Below are 12,261 nucleotides of genomic sequence, written 5' to 3' on the forward strand. Positions count from 1 at the left end.
GGAGTTCCCACTCCCCCGGATGAAAAGTCTGAAGACTTAGAAAATCTGCTTCCCAGTTCTCCACTCCTGGGATATAGATTGCTAATAGATGGCAAGAGTGAGTCTCTGCCCATTGAATTATTTTGGTAACTTCTATCATCGCTAGATAACTCTTTGTTCCCCCCTGATGATTGATATATGCTACAGTCGTGATATTGTCAGACTGGAATCTTATGAATCTAGCCGACGCCAGCTGAGGCCACGCCTGAAGCGCGTTGAATATCGCTCTCAGTTCTAGAATATTTATCGAGAGGAGAGCCTCCTCCTGAGTCCACAATCCCTGTGCTTTCAGGGAATTCCAGACTGCACCCCAGCCCAATAGGCTGGCGTCCATCTTCACTATGAGCCACACTGGCCTGCGGAAACACATTCCCTTGGACAGATGATACTGTGACAACCACCAAAGAAGAGAGTCTCTGGTCTCTTGATCCAGATTTATCTGAGGAGATAAATCTGCATAATCCCCATTCCACTGCTTGAGCATGCAAAGTTGCAGTGGTCTGAGATGCAAGCGAGCAAACGGAACTATGTCCATTGCCGCTACCATTAAACCGATTACCTCCATACACTGAGCCACTGACGGCCGAGGAATGGAATGAAGAGCTCGGCAGATGGATAAAATTTTTGATTTCCTGACCTCTGTCAGAAACATTTTCATGTCCACCGAATCTATCAGAGTTCCCAGGAATGGAACTCTTGTGAGAGGGATAAGTGAACTCTTTTTTACGTTCACCTTCCACCCGTGAGATCTTAGAAAAGCCAACACATCCTCTCCCAGAACTCAGAGAAAATACACAGACTTTTACACTCATCTGCTTCAACTGCCCTCTAACTTACAACAGGTAACCTTCTGGAAAACAGCTTCATTATATTTTACCTACCAAGTTGTTTTATTGTATGTGTTTGTATATTTAGTGATAATTCCTTTTGTTTTGTTTTTATTTTAAATGTATATATTACCATGACTTTGTAATTACAGGCTGTGCTAGTCATAATTTGCATACCTCTAGCTCATAGAAATATGTGAAAAAACTCTGTTTCCCACTGTCAAGGTAAAGCAAAGTTTATTGTACAAATCCATACACTTGCAGCATCGAAGATGAAAAAGCATCCGTGTAGATGTATGTGTATATATAAATAAAGTTGGTGGGTGATATGTGTGACTTGGGAAATGTAGCATACAAGATTATACCACTGCTGCCATAGCATATATCCTTACCGGATCATCCTCTGGGACCTACGATACACGGGCAATGTGTTACCTAGCAAACAGTGCCACACCTGGCTGCTACCTTTCTTGTGTGCCTTTTCTATTTTTAATATGTTCCAATAAAGAAGATTTTTATTTATCAACATATCCAGGATTCTTCTTTTTTCAATTTTCTACCTCTAGCTCATTGCATATTTTATCAACTTTATGTCTGACATTATGTTAAGTTAGTTTAAGCAGCTCTTGCCCATTTATCTGTCTATTTGTTTAATGGTTTTATTTCACCCATTGTATACCTCAGTCTCAGTCTTATCTCTGTAATATTTTGATGTTTTGTTTCTGCATGATTGACCCTTAGCTTAAATGTCCATAAATGTACCCTCCCACTCCTTTAACACACTTTTGCTGGCCCATCATTAACCTAATATATCTCTCTCCTTCAGCTTTATACAGCTTCCCTCCCACCCCAAGCTCATTTCCTCATTTATAGATAGTCTCCCACACCACTTTCACTCTCTTGAAATGACAAGTGCAAACACTGATCAGCACATCCTTCAATTCCCTTAACCCTATAGAATACACAGTACTTTTGTAATATTATGTTTCATATACCTTTTGTTCCCTTATGCAATTGTTACAGTAATTCTGTGTCTTATGTTTTTAACTGGTTCCCAATTCTGTAAAAATGCTCAATATATTCATATTCCTTTTTGCTACCCTTTGTCTCTATAACAAACTACACTATTCAATTACTCCTTCTCCCTCTCCACCTGCACTGTTCATTAGACCATCTCTCTTAAACTCACCTTACTTTTGTACTCATGAACTTTACCTATTCCTAAACACTCTCTCTCCCCCCTGCAGCTCATCTCACAAGCAGTCTCACTACTGCAAATCTGTATCTCATCTCATGTCACTCTCCCTCTTGCTTCTACTTACTGCTGGTGACATCTCCCCTAATCTTGGTCCCCAACCACTGACAAGCCGTGCACATCCATGTGTACCATCCCATAGACTCAGAAAACAAAACTCTGCACACCTTACTCACATTCCTCTTGCATCTAAAGCCACTACCCCTTTCACTTGTGCACTCTGGAACTCTCGCTCTGTTTGCAACAAGCTCACTTCTATACATGACCTCTTCATCTCCCGCTCCCTCAACCTTCTGGCCCTAACAGAAACCTGGCTCTCTCCCCTAGACACAGCATCCACTGCTGCTCTGTCACATGGGGGTCTCCACTTCAGTCACACTCCTAGGTCTGGTAATAGACAAGGAGGTGGTGTAGGTATTTTACTTTCCTCTCGTTGCACCTTTCAACAAATACATCCTATCTCTTCCCTCACTTTTCCCTCATTCGAAACCCACATGATTCGCTTATTCTCCCCTCTCTCTGCACGTGTTGCAGTCATATACCGACCCCCTGGCTCCTCAACTCAATTTCTAGATCACTTGGCTGCCTGGCTACCCTATTTCCTTTCCTCAGACACCCCTGCCCTCATTCTTGGCGACTTCAACATCCCCCTTAACAATCCCACTGCCTCATCTGCTAAACAACTTCTACAACTCACTTCCTCTTTCGGTCTGTCACAATGGACTGATTCTCCCACTCACAAAGACGGTCACTCTCTTGACCTGATCTTTAGCTATCGATGCACTCTCTCAAACTTCTCAAACTCCCCTTTTCCTCTTTCTGACCACCATCTCCTTACTTGCAACATATCATCCCTTCCTACAACTCTCCCTCCTTCTACTCCTCACACCATACTTCACAGAAGCATTATGTCTTTAGATCAGCAACAACTTGCCAATTCCCTTAAACCGCTCCTCCTTCTCCTCCTTTTCCTGCCCTGAAAAATCTATCTGCCACTATAATTCCACCCTTATATCCGTCCTTGACAATCTCGCCCCTCTTAACATTGCTCGGAAATCACACACTCATCCCCAGCCCTGGCATACTCCTCTGACACGGTACCTACGCAGATGTTCCCGTACTGCTGAACGGCATTGGAGAAAATCACGGAGTTCAGCTGATTTTCTTCATTACAAATTCATCTTGAACTCCTACTATTCTGCCCTTAATCTCCACAAGCAACACTACTTCTCTACTCTTATCTCTAATCTTTCTTCAAACCCAAAACGTCTGTTGTCCACTTTCAATACTCTCCTCCGCCCTTCCCCACCCCCTAATACAACTTCTCTGTCAGCTCAAGACTTTGCCAGTCACTTCATTAACAAAATTGACTCCATCAGACATGAAATCAGCTCTCAACATAATTCCATTCTCCCCCCCCCCCCTCAAATGCTCTCACTCAACCACAACCCTCATAACCTGAAACTTAGTTCATTCTCCCCTGTTACTGAGGAAGAAGTTTCGGCACTTATACTGCGCTCTCACCTCACTACCTGTCCCCTTGACCCTATCCCCTAACAGCTACTCCCCTCCCTCTCTGCTACCCTTACCCCTATACTAACACACATTTTCAACCTCTCCCTCAGCACTGGTACATTTCCCTCATCGATGAAACATGCACTGGTCACACCTATCCTCAAAAAACCTTCCCTTGATCCTACCTCCCCATCCAACTACCGCCCCATTTCCCTCCTCCCTCTTGCTTCAAAGCTTCTCGAAAAACTAGTATATGCACGCCTATCCCATTTCCTTACGTTAAACTCCCTTCTTGACCCACTGCAATCCGGATTTCGTCCCTATCACTCCACAGAGACAGCTATTGTTAAGGTCACCAACGACCTACTTACAGCAAAATCAAAAGGCCACTTCTCTCTGCTTATCCTCCTTGATCTGCCCACAGCCTTTGACACTGTCGACCACCCTCTTTTGCTCCAAACCCTCCAATCCTTCGGCATCTGTGACACAGCCCTTTCATGGCTCTCTTCCTACCTATCAAACCGTACCTTCAGTGTAGCCTTCTCTGGGGCCTCCTCTGCCCCGTCACCACTTTCTGTCGGAGTACCGCAAGGCTCTGTCCCCGGTCCCCTTCTCTTCTCAATCTATACATGATCACTAGGTTCCCTAATTAAGTCCCATGGTTTCCAATATCATTTGTATGCCGATGCCACCCAAATCTACTTCTCTGCACCAGACCTATCTCCTTCCTTGCTAACCCGTGTCACTAACTGTCTTTCTCACATCTCTTCCTGGATGTCCTCTCACTACCGCAAGTTAAATCTCTCCAAAACGGAGCTCCTCATTTTCCCCCCTTCTTCCAAAATCTCCACCCCCAATATCTCTATAACTGTCGACAACTTCATCATTACCCCTACCCCGCATGCCCAATGTCTCGGGGTCACATTTGACTCAGATCTGTCCTTCACTCCTCACATTCAGTCCTTGGCTAAAGCCTGCCGCTTCCACCTTAAAAACATCTCCAAAATTAGAAACTTCCTTACACAAGACACAACTAAGATTTTAATCCACTCTCTCATTATTTCCCGCCTTGATTACTGCAACTCTGTCCTCTCTTGTCTCCCCACCTGCCGCCTAGCTCCCTTACAATCCATAATGAATGCCTCTGCCAGACTCATCTTACTTACACGTCGCTCTTCATCTGCTGCTCCTCTCTGCCAATCCCTTCACTGGCTTCCTCTTGCCTCTAGAATCAAACACAAAATTCTCACTCTGACATACAAAGCCCTCAACTGCACTGCTCCCCCCTATATCTCAGACCTTGTCTCCAGATACTCTCCCTCCCGTCCCCTTCGCTCTGCTCATGACCTCCTACTTTCCTCCTCTCTAGTTACCTCATCGCACTCCCGTTTACAGGACTTCTCCAGACTGGCTCCCATCTTGTGGAACTCTCTGCCTCGCCCCACAAGACTCTCCCCTAGTTTTAACAGCTTGAAGCGCTCCCTAAAGACTCTACTGTTCAGGGATGCATACAACCTACGCTAACCTTACTTTATACCAGTTCCACTCCTCCATTGCTATCCCCTGAACCCCCTTAAGTCCAGCTGTTTGTAGATCACCTTCTTAAGAGCTAATTACAACAGTGCAACTCTTGGCAGGGCCCTCTACCCATCTGATCCCTTTAATTGTTTTGTTGTACTATCCTCTGTTTACAGCGATGCGGAATCTGTTGGCGCTCTACAAATAACCGATAATAATAATAATAATAATAATAATAATAATAATAATAATAATAAGTTGACGCCAGGATTAAGATATCGTCCAGATTAGGCGCCACTGCTATGCCCCGCGGCCTTAGAACCACCAGAAGGGACCCTAGCACCTTTGTGAAAATTCTGGGAGCCGTGGCCAACCCGAAGGGAAGAGCCACAAACTGGTAATGCTTGTCCAGAAAGGCGAACCTGAGGAACTGGTGATGATCTTTGTGGATAGGAATGTGTAGATACGCATCCTTTAAATCCACGGTGTTCATATATTGACCCTCCTGGATCATTGGTAAAATAGTCCGAATGGTCTCCATCTTGAAGGATGGGACTCTGAGGAATTTGTTTAGGATCTTGAGATCCAAAATTGGTCTGAAAGTTCCCTCTTTTTTGGGAACCACAAACAGATTGGACTAGAACCCTTGCCCCTGTTCTGTTTTTGGAACTGGGCAGATCACTCCCATGGAATATAGGTCTTCTACACAGTGTAAGAACGCCTCTCTTTTTGTCTGGTTTACAGACAATTGAGAAAGATGGAATCTCCCCCTTGGGGGAGAATCTTTGAAATCTAGAAGATACCCCTGGGTTACTATTTCTAAAGCCCAGGAGTCCTGAACGTCTCTTGCCCAAGCCTGAGCGAAGAGAGAAAGTCTGCCCCTCTACTAGATCCGGTCCCGGATCGGGGGCTACCCCTTCATGCTGTCTTGGTGGCAGCAGCGGGCTTCTTGGCCTGTTTACCCTTGTTCCAAGTGTGGTTAGGTCTCCAGACTGACTTGGATTGAGCAAGATTCCCCTCCTGCTTTGCGGCAGGGGAAGAGGAAGAGGGACCACCTTTGAAGTTTCGAAAGGAACTAAAATTATTTTGTTTGGTCCTCATCTTAGTCGTCTTATCCTGAGGAAGGGCATGGCCTTTCCCTCCAGTGATGTCTGAAATGATCTCTTTCAGTTCAGGCCCGAATAGGGTCTTACCCTTGAAAGGGATGGCTAAAAGCTTAGCTTTTGATGACACATCAGCAGACCAGGGCTAAAATGGCAAAATCTGAATTCTTCGCCGCTAATTTAGCCGATTGAAAAGTGGCATCTGTAATGAAAGAATTAGCTAGCTTGAGCGCCCTAATTCTATCCAGAATATCCTCTAATGGAGTCTCAACCTGAAGAGCCTCTTCTGGAGCCTCGAACCAAAAGGACGCTGCAGTAGTTACAGGAACAATGCACGCTATAGGTTGGAGAAGAAAACCTTGATGAACAAATATTTTCTTCAGGAGACCCTCTAATTTTTTATCCATAGGATTTTTGAAAGCACAGCTGTCCTCAATAGGTATAGTTGTGCGCTTAGCCAGGGTAGAAATAGCTCCCTCCACCTTAGGGACCATCTGCCACGAGTCCCGCACGGCGTCTGCTATGGGAAACATTTTCTTAAAAGTAGGAGGGAGAGCGAACGGAATACCTGGTCTATCCCACTCCTTAGTAACAATCTTCGAAATCCTCTTAGGGACCGGAAAAACATCAGTGTAGGCAGGAACCTCAAGGAATTTGTCCATTTTACACAATTTCTCTGGAACTACAATAGGGTCACAATCATCCAGAGTCGCTAAAACCTCCCTGAGCAATAAGCGGAGATGTTCTAGTTTAAATTTAAAAGCCGTCATATCTGAATCTGTCTGAGAGAACATATTTTCAGAAATCTCTCCCTCAGCCAGTAAATCCCTCACTTCAGAACATTGTGAGGGTACATCAGATATAGCTAATAAAGAGTCAGAGGGCTCAGCGTTTGTTCTAACACCAGACCTACTGCGCTTCCCCTGCAGCTTAGATAAAACCTCATTGAGGGTAGTATTCATAACTGCAGCCATATCTTGCAGGGTGGAAGAATTACACGCACTAGAAGTACTTGGCGTCGTTTGTGCGGGCGTTAACGGTTGTGACACTTGGGGAGAATTAGATGGTATAACCTGATTCTCTTCTGACTGAGAATCATCCTGTGACATACTTTTAGTAGCTAAAATACGTTCTTTGCAATTTATTGACCTTTCAGTGCATGAGGGACACATTCTAAGTGGAGGTTCCACAATGGCTTCAAAACATATTGAACAATGACTTTCCTCAATGTCAGACATGTTGAACAGGCTAGTAATGACTACAAACAAGCATGAAAACACTTTATTTAGTGAAAAAAATAACAATCTTAAAAAATGGTACTGCGCCTTTAAGAGAAAAAAAAAGCATACACTTTCTGCAAAACAGTCTAAACATGCACTAAATTTTTCAAAATGTTGTATGTAGACACACTATAGGTAGTTAAGATTGCACCACAATTTTTTTTAACAATTAACCCCTTAATGTCCAAACCGGATTGAAAATAGGCCCAGATCCGGAAAAATACCCCTCAGCACCTAGCCACAGCCCTGTTGTGGCCCTACCTGCCCTCTGGGATCGAAATTGTGGGTAAAAGCTTTGATTTGGCCCAAAACATACACCAGGGCCCTCAGGAGTTAGAGCTTGCTGACAAACTAACTGCGCACCTGAGGCGTGAAAATAGGCCCCGCCCATCTCACTCTATGTTTCCTGAGCCTCAAAGAACCGCACCAGAGCGGTTATAACTAGCCATGTGGGTTCCAAGACCCAAAAGTTAAGCCATGTGTGCCCTAATAAAGTTGCCCAAAATGTTTATTGCCCACAAAAACGTTAAAGCACTCCCATCCAAAAAACGTTTGCTCACAAACAGTTTGCATTCAGTGTCAACCATATATGTAATTGGCCCCATAAGCAAGCTAAGTAATGCCCCTCTTTTAGCTCTAGGATTACTGCTTACCCTTACCCTCCTGGGTATAATGTCAGTCTTTCTGAAATACACAGTCTCTCTAGAAAAAATATGACTGAACATACCTCATTGCTGCATAGCATGAAACCGTTCCTCACACTGAAGTTTCCTGTACTCCTCAGCTTCTGTGGGAACAGAAAATGGACCTTAGTTACAAATGCTAAGATCATCATCCTCCAGGCAGCAGTCTTCATCCATATGCTGCCTGAGAGTAAATAGTACAAACCGGTACCATTTAAAAATAACAAACTCTTGATTGAAGAATTAAAAACTAATATTTTATCACCTCTTTCACTTTACCCTTCCTAGTACTTAGAGTAGGCAAAGAGAATGACTGGGGGGTGGAGCTAAGGGAGGAGCTATATAGACAGCTCTGCTGTGGTGCTCTTTGTCACTTCCTGTAGGGAAGGATAATATCCCACAAGTAAAGGATGAATCCGTGGACTCGCCTTACCTTATATAGAAGAAAGTAGACAATATAACAATAGGCAACAAGATGTGTGGATTAGTTGCAAGTACCTAAGATGACGGAACGCCAGACATAAAGTAGATCAGTTGGATTCCCACTTACCCGATCACGGTTATTCCTCAGCAGAGACACATTGGCTGTGGGGAACGAGCAGAGGATCCCAGGAGGAGGGTCACAGGAAGTGCTGCAAACAACATAAAAGTATATATTGAGCGAGGTGCCTGTAATTATATATAACTGTATATAGTAAACGTACTCACCTGTACTGGTAGTAGACAGGGCTACTATACTTTACAGTCGGCATATAAGAGTAGTAGAAGCTACCATACAGAAATATAGAAACCCAGAGCAGCAGAAGGAGGACGCAGAGCAGAATACCAGCCTGGAGGACCAGTCTTCGTGTTCGTAAGAAGATAAGTATGGCCACATCTTGTAACCACAGCAGGTTAGGGGAGGATTCATCGCTGGACATCATGGTATTGAGAGGATAGGACGACACACATACACACAATAGATGCTACAGTGTTATTCTAGCTGTTCTTTGTCTATGGGTTACACAAAACCCAACTGTGCATCAGTATTCTCTAACATGTGCATTAGATCTGGATGTGTATTGTTGGTTATATGAATATGTATTAGGCTATATGTCTGTAGCACATATATGTACAATTAGACATGTATGTAGCAGGCTATATGTCTGTAGCACATATATGTACAATTAGACATGTATGTAGCAGGCTCTGTGCATGTGTGACAGCCTGTGTACATGCATAATCAGTCTATTCACATATGCCTGGCAGGGAATGTGTCTAAGTCTACAGAACAGCCATGTGTTCTGCTTGAGAACCAGTTTGTTTCAGTAATGTGTGTAAAAAGTCAGTGATCTTAATGGTTTGTGAAAGAGGCATTTACATAGGGAAAAGCTGCCCCCTCCAGCTGGGTGGAAGGTTAAGATCACAAGGAAGAGGGGAAGGAGAATCACAAGGAGATGAGCAGTTCCAATCTGTTAGAAGCAAAACAAAGTGATTAACACAGCTACTGAACAGAAATATAAATAGTTCATTGATATCACTTTGAAAATATTACATTACACATCAATCACATGTGTGTTATATGAGTGTGTGTGTTGTATGAGAGTATGTGTGTGTGTTGTATGAGAGTATGTGAGTGTGTGTTGTATGAGTGTGTGAGTGTGTGTTGTATGAGAGTGTGTGAGTGTGTGTTGTATGAGAGTGTGTGTTGTATAAGAGTGTGTGTGTGTGTGTGTGTTGTATGAGAGTGTGTGTGTGTTGTATGAAAGTATGTGTGTGTGTTGTATGAGAGTATGTGTTGTATGAGCGTGTGTGTGTGTGTTGTATGAGAGTATGTGTGTGTGTGTTGTATGAGAGTATGTGTGTGTGTATGTGTTGTATGAGAGTATGTGAGTGTGTGTTGTATGAGAGTATGTGTGTGTGTGTTGTATGAGAGTGTGTGTGTGTGTGTGTGTGTTGTATGAGAGTGTGTGTTGTATGAGAGTGTGTGTGTGTGTGTGTGTTGTATGAGTGTGTGTGTTGTATGAGAGTGTGTGTGTGTGTGTTGTATGAGAGTGTGTGTGTGTGTGTTGTATGAGAGTGTGTGTGTGCGTGTTGTATGAGAGTGTGTGTGTTGTATGAGAGTGTGTGTGTGTGTGTGTGTTGTATGACAGTATTTGTGTGTGTTGTATGAGAGTATGTGTGTGTGTTGTATGAGTGTGTGTATTATTCAACACCCCACGCACTCTCTCATACAACACACACCCCACGCACTCTCTCATACAACACACAACCCACACAGAATCTCTCATACAATACATACACATGCACACTCTCATACAGCACACATGCACACTCTCATACAGCACACATACACACTCTCATACAATACATACAGACTCTCATACAATACATACACACTCTCTCATACAATACACACACATGCACACTCTCATACAATACATACACATGCACACTCTCATACAATACATACACACTCTCATACAATACATACACACTCTCATACAATACACACACATGCACACTCTCATACAGCACACATGCACACTCTCATACAGCAAACGTGCACACTCTCATACAGCACACACACATGCACACTCTCATACAATACACACATGCACACTCTCCTACAGCAAACATGCACGCTCTCATACAATACAGGCACGCTCTAATACAATACAGGCACGCTCTAATACAATACAGGCACGCTCTAATACAATACAGGCACGCTCTAATACAATACAGGCACGCTCTAATACAATACAGGCACGCTCTAATACAATACAGGCACGCTCTAATACAATACAGGCACGCTCTAATACAATACACGCACGCTCTAATACAATACACGCACGCTCTCATACAATACACGCACGCTCTCATACAATACACGCACGCTCTCATACAATACACGCACGCTCTCATACAATACACGCACGCTCTCATACAATACACGCACGCTCTCATACAATACACGCACGCTCTCATACAATACACGCACGCTCTCATACAATACACACATGCACACTCTCATACAATACACACACGCTCTCATACAATACACGCACACTCTCATACAATACACGCACGCTCTCATACAATACACGCACACTCTCATACAATACACGCACACTCTCATACAATACACGCACACTCTCATACAATACACGCACACTCTCATACAATACACACATGCTCTCATACAATACACGCACACTCTCATACAATACACACATGCTCTCATACAATACACACATGCTCTCATACAATACACACATGCTCTCATACAATACACGCACACTCTCATACAATACACGCACACTCTCATACAATACACACATCCTCTCATACAATACACACATCCTCTCATACAATACACACATGCTCTCATACAATACACACATGCTCTCATACAATACACGCACACTCTCATACAATACACGCACACTCTCATACAATACACACATCCTCTCATACAATACACACATCCTCTCATAGAATACACGCACGCTCTCATACAATACACGCACGCTCTCATACAATACACGCACGCTCTCATACAATACACACATGCACACTCTCATACAATACACACATGCTCTCATACAATACATGCACACTCTCATACAATACATACACATGAACACTCTCATACAATACACACATGCTCTCATACAATACACGCACACTCTCATACAATACACACATGCTCTCATACAATACACACATGCACACTCTCATACAATACACACTCTCATACAATACACACATGCTCTCATACAATACATGCACACTCTCATACAATACATGCACACTCTCATACAATACATGCACACTCTCATACAATACATGCACACTCTCATACAATACACACTCTCATACAATACATGCACACTCTCATACAATGCACACTCTCATACAATGCACACTCTCATACAATACACATGCACACTCTCATACAATACACATGCACACTCTCATACAATACACATGCACACTCTCATACAGCGCACACACACACTCTCTTATGTAACTATATATATATTTGCTATTTCTACATGT

The 12,261-nt window shown here is 43.4% G+C and overlaps 1 protein-coding gene across 1 annotated transcript in view; it reads right to left on the reverse strand.

The window, feature by feature from the left end:
• BSCL2 (BSCL2 lipid droplet biogenesis associated, seipin) overlaps window positions 1-12,261 on the reverse strand; it is a 64,193-nt gene that overhangs the window by 51,247 nt on the left and 685 nt on the right. Inside the window, exons 2-3 of the mRNA XM_053720051.1 lie at window positions 8,929-9,671; window positions 8,771-8,852 (exon numbers count right to left, since the gene is read on the reverse strand). Of these exons, the coding sequence (XP_053576026.1) occupies window positions 8,771-8,852; window positions 8,929-9,143 (297 nt within the window). The 5' untranslated portion in view covers window positions 9,144-9,671. The remainder of the gene's footprint in view (window positions 1-8,770; window positions 8,853-8,928; window positions 9,672-12,261) is intronic.

Source organism: Bombina bombina, chromosome 7, assembly GCF_027579735.1.
Source record: "Bombina bombina isolate aBomBom1 chromosome 7, aBomBom1.pri, whole genome shotgun sequence".
NCBI classification, from domain to species: domain Eukaryota; kingdom Metazoa; phylum Chordata; class Amphibia; order Anura; family Bombinatoridae; genus Bombina; species Bombina bombina.